The sequence below is a fragment of the Myotis yumanensis genome, unplaced genomic scaffold (genome assembly GCF_028538775.1).
Source record: "Myotis yumanensis isolate MYYU_CA2020_CCGP unplaced genomic scaffold, mMyoYum1.0.hap1 SCAF_2, whole genome shotgun sequence".
NCBI lineage: Eukaryota > Metazoa > Chordata > Mammalia > Chiroptera > Vespertilionidae > Myotis > Myotis yumanensis.
In genome coordinates, this window is record NW_027223753.1 from 7,793,505 (window position 1) to 7,819,394 (window position 25,890).

General features: G+C 39.6%; 1 protein-coding gene across 3 annotated transcripts in view; it reads left to right on the plus strand.

The window, feature by feature from the left end:
• PRDM2 (PR/SET domain 2) overlaps window positions 1-25,890 on the plus strand; it is a 110,537-nt gene that overhangs the window by 36,563 nt on the left and 48,084 nt on the right. For all 3 annotated transcript variants that reach the window (XR_011470194.1, XM_070404120.1, XM_070404121.1), the window contains exons 5-6: window positions 9,406-9,558; window positions 15,579-15,705. Coding sequence is in view for 2 of the 3 variants with exons in the window: in XM_070404120.1 (XP_070260221.1) it covers window positions 9,406-9,558; window positions 15,579-15,705 (280 nt within the window). In the remaining variant the exon portion in view is untranslated. The remainder of the gene's footprint in view (window positions 1-9,405; window positions 9,559-15,578; window positions 15,706-25,890) is intronic.

Below are 25,890 nucleotides of genomic sequence, written 5' to 3' on the forward strand. Positions count from 1 at the left end.
ATATAAAGGTCTTGCTGGCGCCAGTCGCATGTGTGTGTTTCCATCTGTCATTGTTGATTGTGAATTTGGTTGACACTTCTTATAGAGAAAGGATGAATAGCGATATTAAAATATTTCTTTTAATTAATTTCCTTTCAATGTGCATGAATTCGTGCATTGGGCCACTAGTTTCATATAAAGAAGAAAATAAGAACCCAGGTAAAATTTAGAATTTCTCCATTAATTTATTCCAACCTTGGTGTTATCCACTGACTTGCATCAGAGCGCCTCTTATTAATGTAACAGAAACTGCTTATCATTAAAGTCTCATCTTGGCATTTGTTCTTCAATTAAAGCCCCTTACGAACAGCTTATCTTTTAGCAGCCTGGTCTTTTGCCCCCACTAGAACTCCATTTTAAAGCTAATCAAAGACAGTGTTAAATTGCTTTTCTTGAGCCCCTGGTTATCTATCACAGTCTTAAGTCCTCTAAGCTTTCACTGGAAACATTCTATTAAATCAGACATAACAGGAGAAAAACAGTAGAGTATCCTCAGGGTGAATGCACAAAACAGGTTCTCCAAAGAGGAGAACATTTTTTGATCAGTTTCTGGAGGGGAACTGCTAGCCAGGTGAAATGCTGGCCTACATGTAATGAATGCTTCCCCTGACCACCCCACACCCACTGAGCAGTCTGCAGGATTCTAAAACAGCTTCTGATGAAAACCTTTCAATTCACTTCCATGGGGCTCAAATTGCTTCTGATGAACACAACTTTTGTATTGCTTTAATGTCTTTTTTAAAAAAATAGACTTTTAGAGCACTTTTAGGTTCACAGCAAAATTGAGCAGAAAGTACAGAGTTTCTTTATAAACTCCCCGCCCTGCGGCTGTGCCCTGCCCCTGTACACAGCCTCCCCCACTGTCAACATCCTGTACCCGAGTGGTACATTTGTTACAATCGATGAACCTGCATTGACACATCATTATCACTTCAAGTCCAGGTTTTACATTATGGTCCATTCTTGGTGTTCACTCTAATGTTTTGTTTTAACTTATGAAGGTTGTACACACTCAGTGCAAAATCACATAAACAACATAGAAAACTATAAACAGGAAAGTAAAAGTCATCTGTGAACATGTTGGTAGACATTCTTTTAACTATTTCTCTGCCTCATGTTTTTTTCTGTCTCTCCCATACACGGGTATAGAAACAGATGCTTCATGCAATTGACATCAGACAGTACATGTAGTTTTGTAATGTGCCATTTCCTTTCAATATGTTATGGATATATCTGTCAAATACTATCATTGTTTCTTTCCTTTTAAAAATGTTTTTATTGATTTTTTTTTTTTAGAGAGAGAGAGAGAGGAAGGGAGAGAGGTAGAAACAATGATGAGAGAGAAACATCATCAATAGCTGCCTCCTGCTCTCCCCCTACTAGGGATCGAGCCCACAACTGGGGCTCGAATCAAATCAGATGACCTTTGGTTCCTGGGTCCATGCTCAACCGCTGAGCCACACTGACTGAGCTACATCATTATTTCTTATGCTGCTTAGAATTCTATATCTTCCACTGTTTAACCAGTTGGACATTTAAATAGTTTTAATTTTTTCATGATATTAACAATTCTTTAAATATGGAACTCACTCTGTATACATATTTGCTGATTTGTCTGGTTATCTTCTTAAGATAAATTCCTACAAGTATAATTGTTAAGTCAAAAGCTACTTTGTACATTTTAATCTTTGATAATTTTTTATTTTGTTTTTATTGATTTCAGAGAGGAAGGGAGAGGGAGAGAGAGATAGAAACATCAATGATGAGAGAAAATCATTGATCGGCTGCCTCCTGCACTCCCCCTACTGAGGATTGAGCCTGCAACCTGGGCATGTGCCCCGACTGGGAATTGAACCTGGGACCCTTCAGTCTGCAGGCCGACGCTCTATCCACTGAGCAAAACCAGCTAGGGCAATCTTTGATAAATTTTCTTTAACAGACCTCTAGAAGGATTATGCTAATTTATATAAATATCATGAGTGCATATTTCTTCTTAGCTTTTTAAAACCCAATATTAATCTTTTAAACAATGTTTTCCCACATTGTTATAAATGAAAACTGATACTTCACTGCTTCTGTTTGCATTATTCATTCAGGTCACAAATTTTGAGTCAGGAGAATGGAGGGAAGAAGTATAATTGCATTTCAACTAAAATTGAAAGAGAAATTATATCTATAATGAGACTTCTATGTAATTTTTTAAATAAATTTTTTTTCTTTATTGCTACTTTTAAATGAGGATAACAAGCTCCTCATGGAATTGTTTGGCTACAAATTAGATGGTGTATATGAAATTACTTGATATAGATGTTGCTGGTTCAATAAATATTAGTGGAACCTGAATATCAAAGATGAACACTTGAATTATCATATAGAGTATAAAAACATTTTTTTTGTAGTTGAGTACTTTTTAAAAAATTATCAATATTCATTTTTGCTTAGAATTTCTTTCTCTTCTAATGTCAGAAGGTGTGGGCAGTATTTTGAAACAAACTGGAGTGGAGGGTGGATCCTGGAAATGACTTTTGAAAGCTCTCTGAGTTATTTACTCATGCAAACGCATTGGTGGGAAATGCTATGCAAGTTGGGCTAGTGGAGAAGTAGACATCCTGTCTCCCCTTGAGTCCTTTTGACAGTTTAAACAAATGGAAATATAATTAGCTATTGTCTGTCTTCCAGGAACAGATAGGGAAAGGGGGAAGTGGTGTGTAGATCATAGTGTTGGATTCAACAAGCTAGATCCCCAGAGAAATAAAGATGAAAAGGAGCCTTAGACAATATGACAAACGAGAGCCACTGGAATGGAGCTGAGACGCCAGGAGAAGGCCCATCTCCATCTCTAATGTGTTAGAGCCATAGTGGGTGGGCAATCTGTAGACTCTAACTTGGGAGGGGAGGGGGGTGGGGGCTGGTTTTAGTGAATAAAAGGTTTATCTCAGCAGGAGACTATAGGTATGAAGAGGTGTCATAATTGCCCTGTGTTAACTCCTGAGGTGGTTATTGCAAATTGAGAGTAGGTAAGGACCTCCTAGGCCAGTGATGGCGAACCTATGACACGCATGTCAGAGGTGACACGCGAACTCATTTTTTTGGTTGATTTTTCTTTGTTAAATGGCATTTAAATATATAAAATAAATATAAAAAATATAAATCTTTGTTTTACTATGGTTGCAAATATCAAAAAATTTCTATATGTGACACGGCACCAGAGTGAAGTTAGGGTTTTTCAAAATGCTGACACGCCGAGCTCAAAAGGTTCGCCATCACTGCCCTAGGCAGTTGATGGTACTTTGCATTAATTGAATAAGATTTTTTTATTTGTAACATAAAATGTTACAAATTGGAGTGTGTACTAAATTTTGAATTTGTCATAAAAATGTGGAAATAGACTTGCTACACATATCATTTGTTGAGTTTGAGCTAGGGTGGGAGTTTCACCTGCCTTTGCATTGTCTTTGAGAAGGTATGGTAGTTGGTTCTCTACTTTCTTTCCACTATCCTAGAAGGTGTTACGGCCCTTGTGCAGTCTAGTAATGCGTAGTTTACATTTAAAAATTCTGTCACATTTTAGTGATTAGGTTCTGTGTGCCAGCTACTGAAAGTAATTGTTTGGAAAACAAAGTTTGACCGAGATAGGATTGTATATAAACACATTTTTTATTGCAGTTCTTACTTATAAGGTTGAGTCTCAAGACAAATGAGAAAGCTACATTATTTTTTTAAAATGTGTATGTGTGATGGTGTGGGGAGGAGTAGGAAGAGGAATATTTTAGCTTAGCATTGAGCAGACCTTGGCAGCCTTCATTAAAACTTAGGTTTTCATTCAAAAGACTAACGTACTCTCCCCACCCACTTCCTTTGTTTGCTTAAGAGTTATACTAAATCAGTGGAGAAAAGTTAGAAAATTTAGATAAGCAGCAGAAAAAAAATATGGCAACTCTACTTCTCAGAGAAAACCATAATTTATTAACATTTATACTTACATATTTTCAGATTATTTTTTTCTTCATATAGTCATATGTCTAAAACAAAAATGGTATTATATAAGCCATACTTTCTGTAAATGGCTTTATTTAATCATCAATGTATTGTGACTATCTTTTATACCAATAATATATTTCCACAACTTCTGATTATCTTTGTTTTCTTCTAATTACAGAAACAATGTGTGCTTATTGGAAAAAATTCTTAAAGAATACAGAAATATGTTACAGAAAGTTTCCACATAATTAATCATTTATGCAGTAGTACTTTTTAACATTTACTTAGTATTCTGCTATGTGCATGTATTATACTGTCCGAATCCATAGAGATTTCCATCCAGGAGTGAATTTGAGACAAGTCTACAGTAAACCACACTGCTATGCACATCTGTGTACATACATCCTGGTATGATTGACCCAATGTTTCATGAGTCTAATTCCTTTAAATGTATATGCTGGTCAAAGTGCATGTACATTTCAGTGTGTGTGTTCTCAAGTACTGCTAAATTCCATCTAAAAAAGTGACACTAATTTATTCTTTGATCAGCATTATTTGGGGAATATTTGCTTTTTTTTTTTCTTTCAAAACTGTAATTGGGTAATGCCAAACAAAGTAAATAAACAACTCTTAGAGTGCAAAATGAAAGCACCTTATTGCATACAGGTGCAAAAGTAAGAAAACAATATAAACTTACCCATATTTTAAGTAGTTGTGGGTAAATGCCCTTTAAAAACATTTTCAATAGAAAAGTGACTTATAAGTCAATTTACAGAAGATTAAAAAAAAAATCAGTGCTTATTTTTATGTATGTATGTATTTATTTATTTATTTAAAAATATATTTTATTGATCTTTTACAGAGACGAAGGGAGAGGGATAGAGAGTTAGAAACATCGATGAGAGAGAAACACCAATCAGCTGCCTCCCGCACACCACCCCCCACTGGGGATGTGCCCGCAACCAAGGTACATGCCCTTGATTGGAATCGAACCTGGGACCCTTGAGACTGCAGGCCAACGCTCTATCCACTGAGCCAGACCGGTTAGGGCAGTGCTTATTTATTTATTTGAGAGAGAAAAAAACCATCAATGTTGTTCTATTTATATTTGCAGCAAATGTTTACTTTCTAATCTTGGTTTTTTCCCTTAAGAAACAATTGTTACCCGTTTGATAGGTGAAAAAATTTTAATTTGAAGTTATTTTTTTATTATTATTAGGTAAGTTTAATTTTTATCTTCACAAGGTTTTGGCCATGTGTATTTCTTTGTGAGTTACTTGTTTGCACATTTTTAAAAAAGGAAGTTATGTCAACATGAGCATTTTAGTTTAAGTATGACTTGGCAGATACCTTAGTCCTTTTTGAACCAAAAGGAACCATACATAAAGAATTTATTCAAGTGGCATACCTTGTTGTTTGCAAAGGTCAGTATTGACCTGGGAGCCAGGAAGTTGGACACAGCCTGTGTTGTTAGCCCAGGTGGATGGGTAGACTCTTGATACCTCCCTCCAGCTGCCGGCTGTAACTCGGTGCGGTTTTCCGGTCTCATCTGTGTCTACTTCATGTCTGTAGCCATGTCAGTATATGGGTTGAGAGTGAGTGGGATTTCTCTATCCATTGTGATATATCAAAAGACTTTAATCCAGTGGTTCTCAACCTTCTGGCCCTTTAAATACAGTTCCTCATGTTGTGACCCAACCATAAAATTATTTTCGTTGCTACTTCATAACTGTAATTTTGCTACTGTTATGAATCGTTATGTAAATATCTGATATGCAGGATGGTCTTAGGTGACCCCTGTGAAAGGGTCGTTGTAAATATCAGATATGCAGGATGGTCTTAGGCGACCCCTGTGAAAGGGTCGTTCGACCACCAAAGGGGTCGCGATCCACAGGTTGAGAACCGCTGCTTTAATCCCAAGTAAGTAAAAAATAACTAATATAGACTGACAGTGTTAAAGACCAACTACTCCATTTTCCTTATCTTATCATGCTGACAAATGTGACAAAAATATCTCTTAAACATTTTAAAGTAAAGCAACTTATATTATTTTGGTGTGTAAGGTTTAATTTTTGCACCATGATGCTCTCTCTTCATAATATATCACTTGGGGGCTACTCTTTCTCTTTATTTTAAAGGGAGAGGAGTGTGTATGTGTGTCCTGAGGGTGAGTGTGACAATGAGTTTTGAAAAGGAGTCTGATATGACATGGGTAACCTCTCTAGAATGGTGCAAATAGTTGTTTTAGTAAACAGCCATTTTTTGAATAAACTCACTGGGGGTACTTATGGGATAGTGAAGATATTCTCCTTGGCACTTATGGTGATTAAATAAACTAACTGCAAAGCCCCTTCCAGCATGGTCCCTGTCACATAGTAGGTGCTTATTAAATGATGGCAGTAATACATTTGTGTATAATGGCATTCTTTCATTCATCCCATAGTCATTTATTGAGAGCCTACTCTTTATCAAGTGCTGGTCAAGGTATTGTAGGTACTGCGGGGAGTGAAAAGGCTAAAATGCCTTCTCCTCCTGGAGTTAATACTTTACTGTAGGGAGACAGTCACTAAGTAAACTAAGTACGTAGATGATCTCATACTTTAAAGGAGCATAACTGCTTTGAAGAAAAGTGAATTGAGGGGATGGGCTGCAGATAGGGAGAGATGGCTTTGCAGTTTTAGCTAGGATGGTCAGAGGAGGGATGGGTAAGTAGAGGTCAAGCAGATCTGGGGTTCAACCCATATTTACTACTAATTAATTGAGTGACTTTGGGAAAATTATTTAACTTTTGATCCTCAGCGTTGATGTGTTAAAAAAACAAACATGAATCTGCGGCCTAGGGTTAAATGAGATAATATGGAAAGTGTGTAGCATTATCCCTGTATGGTTAGTGTCCAGTAAGAGGGGCATACCCTGGCAGTAAGGCTCTAGACACAGGCTTGCCCAACGAGCGAGAGAGGAGGGGGAGCTTTTTGTTTCAGAAGGATGGCTGCAGTAAAGAGTTAGTGTGGGTGGGAAAGAAAAGAAGTGACAGGAGTCTCGGCTGTGTGTGTAATGGAAGCATCGAGGTTCTTCCTTCCTAAAGGGGAAGTAGACGACTTATTTCGTCTGCTTTGCTTCTGACAGGTCTGTTAACAGTTGATGCTGTAATTTTATTTCAGTGTCTAATCAAATATTTTATAGTCTAGTTTTGGGGAAATAAAATATGTATATATGTATATGCAAAGTTAAAGATAGTTGCTAAATAGATTTTCTTTAAAAGGAAGGAATGTTAAGTGCTGGAGGCACCTGGAAGAAGGAATTGGCTGAGATCGGGTGATCAGGGAAAGCTGCTTGCAAGTGTAGATTTGATTTGACTCTTGAAATATGGTTGGGTTTTTGGTCTTTTTTTTTTTTTTTGACGGATACTGATATTTTCCGTTATGTTCCATAGTACCTCAGGCCTGACAGGTGCCCTGGATAGGGAAGTGTTTAAAGGTGAGCTGAGTTTGCAAAAGCATCATTACCTATCACCTACTTGGAAGTTAATGCAACTTGTTTACTCACTAACTTCCTGTCAGCCCTACAGTGAAGAGACCTGCTGAACTGTGGCGCCGGCAGGACTGGGCGATGTGCACAGCAACCCAGGAAGCCAGGGGTTAGGGTGCTGTCAGCTTATTCTTCCAGCTCTGTCTTCAGGGAATAGAGCTGTCACTTGTCTTTGTGTTCATATTTGCAAAGCATTTGGAGATCATTCTGCATATTTACCATAGCTCTTCAAGTTTAGGAGAAAAAAAATTACTCAAGCTCAGATAGAAAAATAATGCGGATTACACAGTTTTTAAAAAAATATGTTTTTATTGATATGTATATGTATGTGTGTGTGTATATATATAAATATATATATATATTTATACATATATATATATATTTATATATATTTATTTATATATATATTTATATATATATCTATATATATATATATATATATAGAGAGAGAGAGAGAGAGAGAGAGAGATACACATATACTAGTACATTTATATTTAGAGGGAGAGAGAGAGAAACATCGATGAGAGAGCATCAACATCATTAAGCTGCCACCTGCACACCCCTTGATGAGGCCCAAACCCACAACTTGGGCATGTGCCCTGACCAGGAATTGAACCAGTGACCTCCTGGTGCATAGGTTGACCCTCAACCACTGAGCCACATTGGCCAGATGGATTACCCAATTTTGGATAACAATTTTCATCTTTTATTTTTTCTTTCATCTGTTGCTTATTTATTTTGTTTCTTTGAAATGATTTTATATAGCATGTCTATATATAAAAGGTTAAGTGACCGACTGTCCGACCGCCCAACTGACTGACCAGCCAGTACATATGACCCACACTGGCAATTTAAAAATAACGTTGACCCGCACATGCACAATACATATAAAGCTCTCGCTGGTGCCAATTGCATGCGTGTGTTTCGATCTGTCATTGTGGATCATGAATTTGGTTGTTTTTGTTGACATTCTGAAGCTGAAAGAAAGCAGTATCATGGACAGAATAGGTCTGAAGACCAACTCTTGGCACAACATGCCTCTGAAGCTGAAAGAAGCCTGCATTGTCGACAGAATGCCAGCATTTGCAATGACTATTCTAATTATTTTCCTTTCGGTGTGCACAAATCCATGCACCGGGCCACTAGTTTGCATATAATGAAAAATAATTGTCTTAAAAGTTGAAAATAGGAACCTTTTAAAGATACTGTCATGCTGGAAGCCGGTCCATCCTTGCTGCTTGACACAGTCGCTGTAGGGAAGAAACATCTGCACAGCATATGTTTCAAGGGACCTGGCATATATGGCATACTGTTCTTAATATGTTTGCTCCCCTACTTAGCGCTATGTGTTTTAACCAAGGCCACCTCTCCGAGAAAGGTTGTTTCCCCAGGTGGGGATTTTTCCCTGGAGTTAGGGATTAACAGGACTAAGGAAGGGAATAAATCAGTAAAACCCCTTAACTAAGTGCCAGGTGGGTAATCACTTTAACTACGAACAATCACACTTAAGCTACATAATCTTTACTTAGGATAATCTCCTTCAGTTACTTCCTTGTAGTTTAACAGAACAATAGAGTAGTGACCTTGGAATGGAGATAACAAATGCCCTAACCTTTGGAATAGAATGGATAGGATTAAAATCAACTGGTATAAATACAGATGTAACAGGAGAATAAAGACAGAACCTGGCTGGAGAACCTGACTAGAGAACCTGGCTAGGCTGCTGATCAACTGAACGCTGTCTCCGTGTCATTTCTTCTTCGCTGACTCCGTCCACACCTTGGGAATCCCTGGACCTGCTGGGGTTGGACCCCAACACTGTCATTTTAACAAAGGTATTTTCTTTCTTCTCCCAAGGTATACTATCCAAATTTGGGATGGATGTGCATTGACGCCACCGATCCAGAGAAGGGGAACTGGCTGCGATATGTGAATTGGGCTTGTTCAGGAGAAGAGCAAAATTTATTTCCACTGGAAATCAACAGGGCTATTTACTATAAGACTTTAAAGGTAAGAGTGTTAGAATTAGTCTCTGTTACTCTGCATGCATTTTAGCAAATACCGTCCTTAGCTGTGACTGACAGTAACAACTTTGCAGACTTTGAAAGGATTATATTTGAAAGTGGTTCATCAACACATTGAAGGTCTGCGTTTTTAAATATCTGGTTGCCACCGCTTCATGTGCATAAGAGCACTGAAGCATGAAGATTGTGTCAAGTAATTACTTGCTGCATCTTTATAGATACTGAGGAGCTAAGCGTGTGGCAGCTACTTCCCTCCTCCTAAGATACAGATGCATTAGGAACTGTCTGACAGGCTGATTTATACAATGTAGGAAACCACCAATAGCTCTGGTAGTTCTCTGCTAACTGAAAACAATCTTGGTCTTCAGTGTAATGTAGCCTTGGATTAGGTTTTTCCTAAATTTTATTCAAAATTGGGATTAAGTAGAACATGTTTCTTCCTTTGTGAAATTTTTATTTGGAGACATTCATTGCTGAGATGAAAAGAAGAAGAAAGTAATTTTTTAGGGTTTGAGGTGAGGTCACAGGTCACTGAACACATCAGGGAAGTTAGTATTAGGAAGCATTGAGTGTGGCTGCATTTCTGCAAGAAGCAGGCCCCTGTCTGTCTCTTGTCTCTTCTCTCTGAATGCAAATCTGCACTGGTCCTGCATGGACAAGTTCTCGAAGGCGGAGTCTTGAAGCTCTAAAGATAGGTGATTGTTGCTTTTTGGAATAGATATGTTTGCTGAAATTGTTGTAAGGCAAATTTCTCTTTATTCAGTGACTTCTATTAAAAATGTCATGGATTAAGGGGACAGTCTATGAAAAAATGACCTCCATGACATCAAAAACTCTAGTTGAGCAAGCATTTAGGATCATGGTCAGTATTGTGGCAGGCTGGGTTTTGCCTGTCTGGTGGCACTAGAGCTTCTGGAAGTTTAGTGAGCATAGCTGCTTAATTTCCCTGTCATTTTTAGACAATTGGATTGTCCTCTGCCTCATACATAGCCACATTCTTGCTTCCAGTTTCTGTAGGAGTGGTATTTTTGTTATACTTTCTAATTTAATACTTCTATAGCCCTCTCATTTTCTTTCTGCTGTTGTAATAGCATGATTCTCTAGTACGTATTACTATACAGTTTCATTACACTGGAATTTTAAATTTGATTCAAGAATTCATTGTATTTCTCAGATTTATTTAAAATGGAAAGGTGTATCTGGTTGAATCAGTGAGGCAGAATCCTGGGGGAGATGAAATGCCAGCAAAGGGATGAATCTGAGACAGTCAAGGAAGGAGAAAGGAGGTTTCAAGGGAGAGCAAGCCCAGGGAGATGTTAGGACACTTTGAAGTTCTGTCATCAGACTGCTGTCTCTGATACCAAATCTGAGAAACACTGAGAAGCAGGAGAGAGAGTATTTGGGAGAGAGAACTCTGAAGCTAGACTTCCGGATTAGATCCCAGGTTGCTGTGTGACCCAAGAAAAGTTCCCTTATTTGTAAGATATAGATAATAATTGTATTGACTTCATAGAGTGATCATGGTGATTTCTATGTACTGGTAGAGCTCTGTTGCCTAAGAAGTGCTAAATAAATGGTAGCTGCTATTTTTTGTGAGGTGGTAAATATGGTTAGGGGTGAGGACTGTAGCAGACTGCCTTGTGAGTGGGTTTTGGCTTCCAGATGTGTGACCCTGAGAAGTTAATTAAACCATCTGTGTCTTAGTTATTTCATCTGTAAAAATGGAGTTAATAGTAAAATTAATATATAGTTGTTGCAAAGATTAAGCAGGATGGTATGAGTAAGGTTCTGTGATGTGTACCTAGTCTCACCCTAGTACTCTAACTAGCTGCACTGCTACTATTATTTCTATCCATCTTCTTCTGAAGTAACATAGTTCTGATCTTTGCAGACCTCCCCCAATCCTGACCTTAGATGTTTGCTCAGGTATGCACAAGACCTTTCAGAATTCTTATTGTATATAAGAACCATTTATAAGTGATTATCTAACTACAGATTAGGCTTTCTGTGAGTTAGATATTGTAAAAAAATTACATGTGATGCTCTTCTGGGCTCACCTTCTCAATTGTCACCCTGATAACTGGAAAGTCCCAATGTTGATTTAGTTGGTAACATAATTAAAAAGTATTTTAAAGCTTTGAAAGTTAACTGTTAACCTGCTATCCATTCTTTTCTTCATTAGTTTGACAAATATTTATTGTCTAGTAGGTACCAGGTATTCTTCTATAGTAGTGAACCAAACAGATAAGATCTCTGGTCTCATGGAACTTCCAATTTATGGGGAGGAAGCAAGATAATAGGCAAGTGAGTAAGTAAACAAAATAATTTCAGATCTTGATGAGGGCTTAGAAGACAATAAAATGTGATAGAGACTAGGGAGAGGACTGCTTTATCTCTGGTGGGCCAGGGAAGATAAGTCAGAATGAATTCCCCCCACTGGCATGTGTGGTCAGCCAGCCACACAAAGATGTCTGCAGGAAGAGCAGTCCAGGAAGGGAGGCCCCAAGAGAAGCAGAGATCTTCAAGTAGGAATACGCTGGAGTTTTTGTTGTTGTTGTTGTTTTTAAGGCCATTGTGGTGGGAACAAGGGACAGAATGTTAAATGAATCTGGTGAGGTGGGCAGAGTCTGCGGAGTTGTCAGAAAGGAGAAAGAAGTATGAGTTTTTAGTCTTCAATTCAGTTCACCCATTCCAGAGTTGAGGCTTCTGACCTGTGACTTTTAAAAGGTCAGGTTGGGGACTGGATTATAGGGAAAGCATGGAAGTGCTTTGTGTTCCTGTAATTCTGGAGTCTATTATTTTGACTTAGTGTCAAGAATGTTTTTTGGAACCCTTGCCTCTTCTTATTTGGTCTGTTAAAATTTCAAGGTTATATTTACTAGTATTTAGAGAAGAGAGTATGCTTGATTATGATAAGTCTGTCAGAATCCAGAGGAAAAGTTGGAGGAGTTTAAAGTCTTTCTGTTATTCTGGTTACATTTTTTTGTTAAACAAATGTAACATCAACATACAGTACATAAAAAAAGAGGTTGTTTGGACTTTTGACTTTATATTTTTTATATGCAGCTTTTATACTTCCTGTGTTTAAGAACAAAATTTTTCGTTTATTATGAAGTTTGACTTATAAAATCTTAAATGTGCTAAGCAGTAAAGACAAAAAATAGTACAGAGGCACACAGTCATTGATTTAAAAAGAGAGATGGTATTTTCCTCTTCATAAAGGTCTGTTATTTGTGTATCTGGATTAATATGAAGTTGGGAAGTATATAGTTCAATAATATAATCACCTCAGTTGCTACAAATTTTGAAGGTTATTCAAACAAGTCATGTTGCTCTTAATTCATCAACTCATTAGCCATTTAGAAATTTTATATTAGATTGAGGTAAGAACAGATTCTGGTATGGTATTTTTTTTTTTTTTGAGGGGGGCATATTTTTATATTGTGTGTTTTGAAGTGAACAGTTTGTGCTGATATTTAACACCATCCAGTTGCTAGCACAGGGCATACAGGTGGTACCCTCAGAAGCCTGGAGTGGATTGGCCACGGAAGCTTACACTGGGAGTCTGGGAGGAACCTGGAACAGGGCGAGAGGGTGTCTTCACACAGTGTCCTGGTTGTGTTGTTTGGATTAGGAATAAATTGGAAATGCATTTTTTTTTCTCACTCCTTTCCATGTTCTTCTTTACTTTGGTTTTATTTAAGTCTTTACATGTTTCCACAAACTCTAATCATTTCAAATATTTATGATACCACCATTTCATAAATGCGACTTAACAACAAAAAGTCGAGAAACAAACTGTACATTTGGAACTATAAATGGTTAATTTAAACAAAAAAGCCTATTCCTTTAACAGAAACATATTATCTCATCAGAGTGCTAAAAAGTATTTGATGGCTATTTAATTCATAAAAAACCTTATATATAAAATCTTATGTATTTTAGCTCATTAAAATCTTATACATATTAGATTAGTATTTTTTTATGTGTGTTTTGTTTGTTTAGGTTTAACAGACTCAAGAAGGTAAATGATAGTACATTGGCTTAAAGATACGAAAATGGCAGGTTTTAACCATCCGTGGGGAAGCAAAGGAAACGGTGGCTTATTTTAAAGACTTTAGAATGTTTTAATATTTGAACTATATAAACTGAATTTTGCAGAGAATGAAACAAAATAATATTTAAAGGGCATTATCTAGAAGGTATGTTGAACTTAGGAACTATGTTGTTTCTAAACTGACATCTTGTTTACAAACAAGGGCATCTTCCATAACCTATAGTGCAGTGATCTAAAGCAGGACGCTGATAAGGTGTATAGTTTATTGGCTAATCTATATACCTTATTCATATTTTGTCAGTTGTTCCAATCATGTTTTTATAGGAAAAGAAAACCCAGTTGCATTCAGTTATAATGTCTTTTTATTAGTCTCTTTAGTTTGCTTTTAATGGCCTTTCAGTTTTGAGAGAGCTGGTCAGTTATTTTGTAGAATGTCCCACAGTTTGGGCTTCTCTTGTGTTTCATCGTGATTAAGTTACATTTATTCATGTTGGGCAGAAATCTCCAGAAGTGATGCTGTGTTCTTTTCTGTGCATAGTATCAGGAGGCACATATGTCTAATATCATTATAAAGATAGTTTTTAACTTTGGAACTAGTAAATGTTTTAGGGGGAGATATTTTGAAACTTTGAAAATATTCTGTTATTCTTCAAATTTCTGCCTATAAGTTCCATCGATAATTCTTGCCTGAATCAATTATTACTGTGATGATTACCAAGTGGTGATTTTCTAATTCCATTTATTTTTAATTGAATTTCTTGGGGTTATATTGGTTAATAAAATTATATAGGTTAAAGTATATAACTATAATACATCATCTATATATTGTATTGTTTGTTCACCGTCCAAAGCCGTCTGCTTTCATCACTATTTATCCCTCTTTTTCCCTCTTCTACCTGCCTCCTTTATTTCTTTTTTAGTGATTAGTTGGGATCTGCTTTAATGAAGTTTTCCTTCTTACTTATTTATTTGTTCATTCATTCATTTACATCAGTATGGACTCATTGATTCTTATTTTATTCATAGGGTTTTAGGTAGAATGTTACTTGTGTTGACCCTCTCGGAAGTATTTGAACAGATGAGTCATTGTGAGAGAAACCAGTCAGACATTTCCCTAAATCCTATTTAGGAGAGTAATCTTTACCCTCAGTATATTTGTTCTTCAGGGTCTTGTTCTAGGTGTAATCAGTTTGTTGGTGGTATATGTCCTCACTACTGACATGAAAGTTAAGAATTAATGTTTTAGGAGCATAATACATGTGACGTATTTTTAGGTATTTCCTTGTAAATTTGTCATGTAAACTCGATGTGTGGTACAGAGGGTGAGACAGTGAATTTTCTATGGACCTGAGTAGAGGATTTGAACTATATAAACAATGAGTTTTGCAGAGAATGAAACAAAATAATAGGTGGTGGCAGTGCACAGATATAGCCTGTCCTTTTAGCTTTTCCGTGATGTAATTAGCGGCGACTTAAAAATGTGCAGTGGCATGTAGTTCTTCCTTATCAGGCTTAACTTGCTCTTGGAATCTGAACCGTGCACTGGTAATTATATTTCAGCACTTCTCTTTCCAAACCTCCTGATTCTTTCTAATTGTGCTTGAAATTGCTCATCAGCTAGATTTCATGAGCAAAATGGTTCCGGGCTTTTCTTTTTTTCCCTTCTGTAAGGCGTTGAACAGTAAGATTCGCAGCATATGGCAGTTTTGAGTTTAAAGCAGTCTCTCTAGGTCCATAGATGGCCTTATGGACCATGGAGAGGAAGCGGGCGGGAAGTGAGGTCCTCCCTCCAGCAGAGGGTTCCTTCCCGCAGCCGCCGCCCGCCGCCGCAGAAGGTTTCGGAGCCCTTCCTGCCCGGCTGGCCTCTGGCTCGCGGCCCCTCCCTGCCCCCGCCCCACCAACAACCGCCGCTCTGATTGGCTCGGCGCCTGTCTCTTCTCTCCCCGCAGCCAATCGCGCCGGGCGAGGAGCTCCTGGTCTGGTACAATGGGGAAGACAACCCCGAGATAGCAGCTGCGATTGAGGAAGAGCGAGCCAGCGCCCGGAGCAAGCGGAGTTCCCCGAAAAGCAGGAAAGGTAGGAGCCCGCCGCCGCCGCTCCCTCGCCGCTCCGGGCCGGCAGGACCCAGGCCGGGGCGGCGCCCGGAGCTCTGGGTGACCTTTTCCGGACTGACCGCCTGCCCATGATCCGGCCCCCCCCCGGGCCGCTGCTGAATCACGGCGCCGGACGCTGCGTGGGCTCTTTTCTAACTTGGGGCTGGGATCCGGGCGTGGAAAAGTGCACGGACCCCAGCGCTGCCCACGGGCTAGTTGTCACTGCCCCCTCGGACGTCAGGAGAGCCGGACTTACGGGCGGGAGCTGCTGCCTGTGCCTTCCAGCCGTGCACTCCCGGTATATTCTTAGCTTTTTGTGCTATTTGCCAGAGAACGCGTCATAAAATGTGTTTCCACAGTGACATTTCCAGGTCCGCAGATTCCCTGGCCGCGTGTCCACCCGGGGCTGCAGTAAGGGCCGGTCGCGCTGCGGCCGGGCTGAGGAGCCCGTGTCCCTCGGAGGGCAGAGCAGGCTGGCCGGCCGCGCACTGCCACTCCGCGCGGCAGATCGGGCACTGTCACTGCCCCGCGAGGGGCTGGGCCCTGTCACTCCAGGCCGCTCGGCACCTCCCTCCTCCCGCGGGCCGTGCCTTCGCTCTCCGCTCCGCTCCGGGATGGGCCCTGCCACTCTTCCCCACCCCACCCCACCCCACCCCACCCCACGCTGCGCGGCGCAAGATTGCAACACTCTTCGGGGTGGGCTAAGGTCTCAGCACCGCAGATCTTCCCGAAATCAGACCATTAGCAGAATGGAAGTTGAGAGTGTGGTGTTTTGTCACTTTTGACTCAACTCCAGTAGTTTTGTTTTATGATGTTTTCAAACCAAGGTAAAGCGTAGTCACGCTAACAAAAGGGAGGGGATAATTTCCGGTAGGAAAATAGTTTGGTTGCATATATCATATTTCTAGCTGGCATTTTGACACGTTGTTGAGATTTAAAAATATATTTTTTTTAATGTGAATTTGTGAATCTTCCATAGAGCCTAGTTTGAATATATGCCAAGGCACAATATGGCAGTTTCTTACTAATATAAAACTCTTTTGTTTTTGCTTGCTTTGGTCTTAAGTAAATTTTTATAGTCATCTGAACTTAGGAATCTGTCCTTTACTCACTCACTACATTGTAAAATAAATTGTGGAAACCATACTGTAAAGTCACAACATAAACTTGATTTAGGAAAAAAGTAAAAATGATACTTAAAAGTGTAGACAAGAAATCCTTTTCGATTTTTCCATTACATATTCTTTGTATTTCACAGTATCATGAGATTAACTCATCCAGGGGACAGTTTGTGGGCCTTTTACTAAATATATCTTCTGTATTTGTTGAATATGATTTTGCTAATGTTTTAGGTCATTAAATAATTTGATCCTGAATTAGATGATCAGGCTCTAGGAAATTCCCAGGTTTTTTTGTTTTTACTGTTTTAACTGGGTATTGAGATTTTGTTTACATTAGGCTTAGTGCATAATTATTTGCAAAGTGTTCACATAATTCACCTTGTTCCTTTATTTAGTGTTCATTTTGTTTTAACTAATGTCACCAGCCTCTCCAGGTAAGTTGTGATTTGCAAGGACTAGTTTGCGGGGGAAGGGAAAGTGTTTACTCTGCTACTAAGCCTAACTAACTGATGTATTTAAACATATTCATAGCTTAATGGAATCGTCACTCCAGGGCTATTCTGTTTGGCATACTTTGGCGTGCATATTTAGAACATTTTATTACTGTTTGCTTTCCTTCTTAATTTATCCCTTAATTTTAAAAATCTATTTAGTTAGATTTAGGAGGGGAAAACGGAAAGTAAACTTTTTGTTTTATTACATGAACTTACACATCTTTGAATTCATACCTGCCTAAATTGCTGTTTTTTTATGTTGAGTTACATAGTTCATATTTCTTTTTATCCTATTATTTTTATAACTACTCAGGGTAGTAAGCATATAACCAAACTGAATCTTAGGTTTTAATTAAAATACTTGGGTGAGGCTCATTCTTAGAACTTAGTCTGTTTTGAACAGCTTACTGGTAATGAGTCCTGTTTGAACTTTATGACCTAAAGTTTGGAGGGTTTAAATAATGAGTCAAGCTTTTTTTTTTTTTTTTTTCCAATTAAATACTCTGTGAAGGCTAATTTATAGCTTGCAAAGACCTGAAATGAGAACTTTTTATATGAACCCGGTTTTATATAGGCCTTAGACATTTTAATATTTTTTCAGGTAGTGATGTCAGTGAGTAAATCAACGTAAAGCTCACTCAGTAGCAATGTTAACTTAGTATTTCTGAAAGCCAGATGTTGAAGATACGCAACTGACAGGCAGATTGACAGTGGACCTAACTTCACTCCAGTCATCAGGGAGGCAGAGAAACAAAGGGCTAAATTCTGCGCATTCTGGGCCTCAGCTCCTTTGCATGACAGCTGCTGTGCCTACAGCTGTGCATGCATGTGGTGCCTTTCAGAATTCATCAGATCGCTGGGGGATCAGGAGGCGAGTTCTGGGCAGTGAAAAGCCCTGGTTCCTTTACATACAAAGTGGTCCCTTCTCTCTTTCCTTCTGAGTCTCTGCCTTTCATTCTTCATTCAACTGATGTTTGTTAAGCACCTGCCGTGTGCCAGGCACTCTGCTAGGTAGTGCTTCGTAATGGTGAGCAAAAAAGAAGCAGTAACTCTTCTTAAGGCGCCTGTAGTCTAGAGACACATGTTAAGTCAGTAAGTTGCTGATCAGCGCCTAGATGGTTGGCATGGAATAGGCCCTCAATAAATATTTGTTGATTGGCAAACAAAGACGCACACAAACCTGCAATGAATGAAAAGAACGCAGCACTGTGAGAACACAGTTCACATTGTCTCTGACCAAGGAGCATGCAGTTTTGCCATGGGCCAGAGATGTACACACCTTGGGCGTTTTGAGCTAGAACTTTGGATTCTCGGTTTTATAATTTGGTCTAATTTCTTACATGTCTGAGCAGCCCCTGTAATGAGATTGAACATGAGCAGTTCCTTGGATGGGACAGATTAAACTTTTCAGGTATAGAGGCAGGGAGAGTTTTTTAGTGTTAGGTGTTTCCGGTTAATTTAAACCATAGGAAGGTTATAATCTGTGAAGTAACATAGAAGGGCCAAATTTGGATGTATTTATTACCATCTTCTCCATCTCTGCCTCCTATTTGTTAGTGTGAATCTAACTTGCTTTTTAGCACTGAACAATGACTATTGGCAAGTGCTCTTTTATATTACAATAGAATATAATCACAGAATGTTCTGTTGCCCTGCCCTCTTTTGGCTACATAGGAGCCCTACCTGAAGTTCTTTTACCCTAAGTAAACAGGGCTTTTGTACAATTGGGCTCAGTGGAAGGAAAGAAAAACACAGGACCCCTGGGTTTTTACCTGGTAACTGGGCAAATTATGTCACCTCTCTGGGGCTTAGTTTCCATAGCTTTAGAAGTGGGTGCCATTGCATGGATGGTCCTGGTGCTACCTAACCTCACATGGTTGTTGTCAAGAGCAAATGAGATTATAAAAAGGAACAGCTCTGTGCAGCATGTGAGTCCCTACTTGTAAGTGCCACCAACAGTGTGTAGCTGACAGCTACTTAGGTGTTTCTCACCGATGAACGACCGAGTTTGTGACTCATTTAATCAATCAGTATTTATGGAGCACATGTGAAAGCTCAAAATAAGCAGTGGGTCTCTTGCGCCTCTCTTCCCATGGCTGAGCCCCTTTGCCCCTTTTGTAGGCCTAGTTCAAACCTATTGACTTTTCCTGTTCACAGCAAATTAGAAGGAAATTAGAAAGGGAGAGTTACTTATAGCAGCAAATAGTTTTATTGCTGATAGCTGGACAGTAAAGAAGACAGAAAGTTTATGAGAAAACCAGTAATGAGTTAGAAGGAGCACAGTTCCTTAATGTCACTTAGCAGGTTCAGGTCATCTATATATCGCCCTGATCGGGACTGGGCAAGATGGCCCTGATCGGCTCCGATCGCTGGCCAGGCCAAGGAGCTCCACCCATGCACAAATTCGTGCACCGGGTCTCTAGTTCTTTATAAAAACTGTAAATAGTCCCTGAGAGTATCAGCTAGTTTATAGTATTTATCTAGGTTACCTTTAGTCACCACAGAACAGTTAAATTATAATCAGCTTAAAAAGAAAATTTTATCTGTTTATACAATCACAGCCCTTCAAATTAAAAACCTCCATACTGTGACGAACACTCAATTTTTTTTTTTTTTTTTGAAATTTACATGTTTGAAGTTCTTTCTTCAAAGGCAACAAAGCCTATAGAAATTTGTAGTCAATTTAGAGAGGTAAGGGATCCACATGGAAAATAACTTGATCTGAGGTAGTTTACAAAAAAGAAAGTGCTAAACGAAAGGACTGTTGGCGTTGAGAGAGGGAAAAGGGACCTCTGGGCTGGGATGGCTGGGAGTCTTTATTTAGACAGGGTGGCAGGATGGGCGCATTTCAGAATGTAGAGCAGAGAGGACGTGCAGAGGGAAGAGCCTTCGGGACTGTGAGCAGCAGGTCAGTGACATGAGGGTGTGGATGATCTCCCCCAGGTATTTAACATGTGCAGTGTCTGCATCAGACACTATTCTGCGTGCTGAAGGTACAGGTTCCTGCTCTCACGGGATTGACATTCTAGAGAGTGAGGGGAACGGCCAGCAAGACGAACGACAGGACAGGTCCTGTAATGTTAATGAAGTGTGTATGTGTGGGGTGTAGAGGGTTAGCCAGCAATGGCTTTTTGGAGGCTGTGACATGAAGGATACAGGGTGGGCCCCGTCAAGTTCTAGGGGCTGAGAGATCCAGGAAGAGAAGCTGTTTGGGTGTTACCAGTAGCATTTTGGGAAATTTATTGATCGGCTGGTGCATAGTGAGGGCCACCTAGGAATCCACATGAGTATATTTGAATTATGAAACTTAATTTTGCAAATGGACATGTTGGTCTCTTTTCTACTACCAGGCACTGCACTTAGTGTCTGAATTGGTAGGGAATGTTACAGAGATGGCCCAACTATCCATTTTATTGCAGCTCAATGCAGGTCAGACTTAAACTGAGTGTTTTAGTTGATGTTTTTGGGGTCCAGGATAGGGAGGGGATAGTGGGCAGAGGAGGTGATGCTGCTTTGTGGTCACAAAGTGGAGCACAGTGGGGAGGACCTGTGATAAAGTGAGGAGGGAACGGAGGAAAGAGCAACGCATGAGGTGGGGAAAGAAAACTCACAAGGATGTGAGGTCACAGGACACTGCGAGACAACAGGCAGGAGCATATAGATGCAGCAAGAGCCTCCAGTGGAGACAGAGCTTCGTGGGCAGGGGTGTGCGGAGCTGTCGCAAGACACAGGAATGAGCCTGGGTGGTGCTGAATAGGTCTGAGCACTACCATGGGCATTCCCAGTTAGCCTGTACTGGGGTGTCCAAACCATCTGCATGGTTTGCACCAGCTCCTGCTGAGGAAATGGAAATTAGTGAGGTTGGATAACTTGTCTAATTGAGTGTCAGTTAGAACTCGAACCCAGGTTTTCCATGCCTTTTCCTCGGCAGAATATGCAGCTGTCTGTCCTCTTTCACCTGTGGTGGGCAACAGGAGTAGAAGTGACAACACTGGTTTCATTGAAAATTAAAATGAGAGAATACATTTAATAAACACAGAAAACAGGTGGGCTTCAGTGGAGTTTGATCTCACCTTCCATAGCAGCGGACGGCTGTTCCAGGCTCCTTGGCCAAAGCTAAAGAGCAGAGGCCTGGCTGCAGGACCGAGGCCTGGGTGATGATGGCAGACAGACCTGAACCTTCTAAGTGTGTGGTAGGCAGGTCCTCTGTCCACTTACTCACCATAGTTCTTGTTTTTAGGGGGTGGAGCAGGATGTGGGCAGTTGGAAGTGGCGATGTTTCTGTGGAAATGCGGCCCCAGCTATATGGCTTGTGAGAGGTGTCCCAAGTGGAGGTGTCCTTGTCCCCTCGACAGCTCTTGCTGCCTTTGTTGAGCATTCGGTGTCCCGTCTCTGGTGATCGCCTGCCAAGTCATTTGCTGCTACTGTTGCGATCGTCTGTTTTTGAAAACGCAGTACAGTTTTAATATTTTTCCAAGAGTAGGAATCAGATTAAATTTTGTAATTCTGCTGCTACTGAATTGCCCCAAATTTAGGTAAATCAGTTGATCAGTATTTTTGTTTTGTACCTTTGATTCTTAATCTTATAACCTTGTTCACAGGCAAATTATGTAGATTAACTAAAATATTCGAAAGCACTTTTCCAAATTTTATTCATATTTTACTGGATGAACTTACAAAAATCCCTGTGTATTCCATAATTAAAAACTGCTTAAAATATAATAATTGAGTGACTTAGGAAATATGCTATGTCTGTCTATATCTGGGTTGTTGTTTTGGTTCTCCTGTCCCTATATAAATTGGAAGGTGAGATTTAGCCTAATTCAGAAGAAAGTTGATTATGATTACGTTTTCTAAAAGGTAAGAAAACCCCCACAAGATTCTATTGTAGTGAGTTCAAAATAGTTTACTTGATTTTTAAATTTTCAGTTGTAATTTGAAAGTAGAAAAACAATTAGCTGTGCTTTTCTTAAATATGAATACTAGGTTCTTTTTCTGAATCACGAATTACTTGCTGTTTTTAAAAATCATTGAGTGTTTCCTTTCCTGGGCAGTTTGACATTTTTGTTTACAAATAAGCTATTATAATATGGGATCTTAAATGTTCATAGGAGAGATACATAGAAGAGAAGATAGTTTTATATTTGAAGTTGCCTCTAAAGAATTGAGGAATTATATAAGTACTCTAAGAACGCCATTATGTAGGTTAAAAATGAAGACATTTCTTTCCGTTAAAGGTGGTTGGAGAACTGCAGCCTCAGGGAGAGTACATGGTACGCTATCTGCTCACACTACACATTGCCAAGGACAGTCCTGAAGTTTGGTTTTATTGATGTTAATATTTTGGGTGATGTCGGTTAGGGAAGCTTGAATGATACATAAAAGCAAGAGTTATTTGAAAACACTATTGTTTCTCAAAGTTGAAAAGTTATAAACACTGAAGCTAGCCGTTTTTTTTAAACCACTCAGATTAAACATGTGTCAGGCATTACAAGAGTTTTTGGCTGAGTATTTTGATATGGACATATCTCATAATTTGACATCTTTTTTGTACATCATGTCATTATGTGATAAATTACTGCTTTCTGTTGATGGTGACCATGATGGCAATTGCTTTTGTTTCTTTAGCAAGTCTCGTAAGAACTTAGCACTGTGCTTGGTGCTCCATATAGAGACAGTGCCTGACTTACCATGGTGTCAGTTACAATTTTTTGATTTACGTGGTGCAAAAGTGATGCACATTCACTAGAAACTAGCTAAGCCAGTGATGGCGAACCTTTTGAGCTTGGCGTGTCAGCACTTTGAAAAACCCTAACTTAACTCTGGTGCCATGTCACATACAGAAATTTTTTGATATTTGCAACCATAGTAAAACAAAGACTTATATTTTTGATATTTATTTTATATATTTAAATGCCATTTAACAAAGAAAAATCAACCAAAAAAATGAGTTCGCATGTCATAGGTTCACCATCACTGAGCTAGGCTAAGCTGTGGTGTTCAGCAGGTTAAATGCATTCTTGACTGCTGGAAGCTGGTCCATCCTTGCCGCTTGACACAGTCGCTGCAGGGAAGAAACATCTGCACAGCTTATGTTTCAAGGGACCTGGCGTATCTGGCATATTGTTCTTAATATGTTTTCTCCCCTTCTTAGCACTATGTGTTTTAAACAGGACTACCTCCCCAAGAAAGGTTGTTTCCCCAGGTTAGGGATTAACAGGACTAAGGAAGAGAATAAATCAGTGAAACCCCCTAGTGTTACAGAAATACCATGTACTACTTATGAAGAACTTGGACTAAGACTGTTGGCAATAAATTTGGGACTTGTTGGGCCCACATCCCCAGGGGTCTGCCCACCAGGGAAAGCACCAAAGCCTATACCCCTGGAGACTCACCGACACAGGGCAGTCCCAGGGAAGGCAAACAGCGGGGCTGGGAGGACATAACCTTTACTGGGTAGGATAATCTCCTTCAGTCACTTCCTTGTAGTTTATCAGTAGAGCAGTGACCTTGGAATAGCCCTTATAATGGAACACAGAGATTAACCTAGACAGGATTAAACTCAACAGAACTAGATTAACAAACACCCTAACCTTTGGAATAGAATGGGTAGGATTAAAATCAACTGGTATAAATACAGATATAACAGGACAATAAAGACAGAACCTGGCTAGAGAACCTCGCTATGCTGATCAGCTGAACGCTGTCTGTGTCATTCATTCTTCGCCGACTCCGTCCACACTTTTGGGAACCCCTGGACCTGCTGGGGCTGGACCCCAACACTCAACTACGGTATTTTCAGTTTATAATGGGTTTATCAGGATGTGACCCCATCGTAAGCCCAGGAGCGTCTGTACCTCATTGCTAGTCCTTCCAATGGCCCCGCAAAGCAGTGATCATTTTGATCATTGCCCTTTGTAGATGAGGAAACCAATACTCAGGTCATGTGGTTTGCCCTAGCTTGCCCAGCTATTTAAATTACTTGGCCTTACCTAAATCCAGTTTTTATTCATAATGTTTCTAAGTAGAACAGTTATACTGAGTAAGTAGCAGTGTTTTATAAGGCTTTGCCAATTAGTCAAGATGAATTTTCACTACTTAGTTTGAATGGCTCACTTTAATCCTAAATAATAAGGTGAAATAGTATGATTAGGTGAAGTCTTTGGTATTGGAAAGCTAAGTTATGGTGAGAACTAGTGCCTTCAGCTATTCTTCTTGTGGGGGTTTATGGACTGAATAGATTTATTGTATTCCTTTGATCACCTAAAACAGTTCTTTAAAACACTGACAGAGTACATTTTATTCCTTGCTAGCTGCTGTTAAGTGTTTTTTTATTTTTAAAAAAATATGTGTTGTTTTTTTAAATTGATTTTTAGAAAGAGAGAAAGGGAGAGGGATAAAAAGAAACATCAGTGAGAGAGACACGTCATCAATCAGCTGCCTTCTGCATGCCCCCTAATGGGGATGGAGCCCGAAACCTGGGCACATGCCCGGACCGGGAATTGAACCAGTGACCACTTGGTTCATGGGTTGACACTCAGCCACTCAGCCATACCAGCCGGGCTGTCTAAGTGTTTTTTAACATATTTGTCTGCTCGAGCTTCTTAGGAATATTTCATTTCTCTTAAGTTTTATGTTGTTTTTGAAATCAGCTGAGAAACCACAGAGCAGAGTGAGACATAGCCTTTGCCTGACTCCCGCTGCAGTACTGCGGCAGAGAGGCTGGGTGTGAGGTGACAGAGCTCCCCTGGTTGGTCTTACCGATGATTTTAAGAGCCACGTGGTGTTGAGCTTCCTCCTCTGTGCCAGTGTTTTTTGTTGAGAATGACTGGCCAAATACTGAGAATGACTGAATAAAATATAATTTTAAATGTTTTTATACACTGAGTTTTATGGATCATGAACGTGTTTTAATTAACATACACTGAAAATTAAATCTAGAAACTATGTGCAATTCTGACTTGTTTGTGAATATCATTGAGTTAAATCGCGCTTGTTATTAGTTTCTTTCACTGTCTTCAGTAAAAACTAGAGATTTTGTTTGTTTTGTCAAATGCTTATTTGGGGGGGTAGCTTTTTATTTTTTACTTTCCCCCTCTAAGAGGATCTCATTTGAAGCAGTACCTTCTTCAAACGTTTTGTTTACTGATAGAGCTGTGCCTATGTTAGTGACTTGACTCATTCCTGAGAAAAGCATGAAAGGAAGTGAGAAGGAGAGAGGAGTTGCCCTAACCCCATGGTCGGCAAACCACGGCTCGAGAGCCACATGCGGCTCTTTGGCCCCTTGAGTGTGGCTCTTCCTCAAAATACCACGTGCGGGCGCGCACATACAGTGCGATTGAAACTTCGTAGCCGATGCGCAGAAGTCGGTATTTTGTGGAAGAGCCACACTCAAGGGGCCAAAGAGCCACATGTGGCTCGTGAGCCGCAGTTTGCCGACCACTGCACCTGTCCACGTGCACTCTTGAATTTTCCTAATGAGGGGCAGGGTTTGCTTTCTTAATTGTATTTATTTCACCACAGAGTCTATAGAATATGTATGTGTTTATAAAG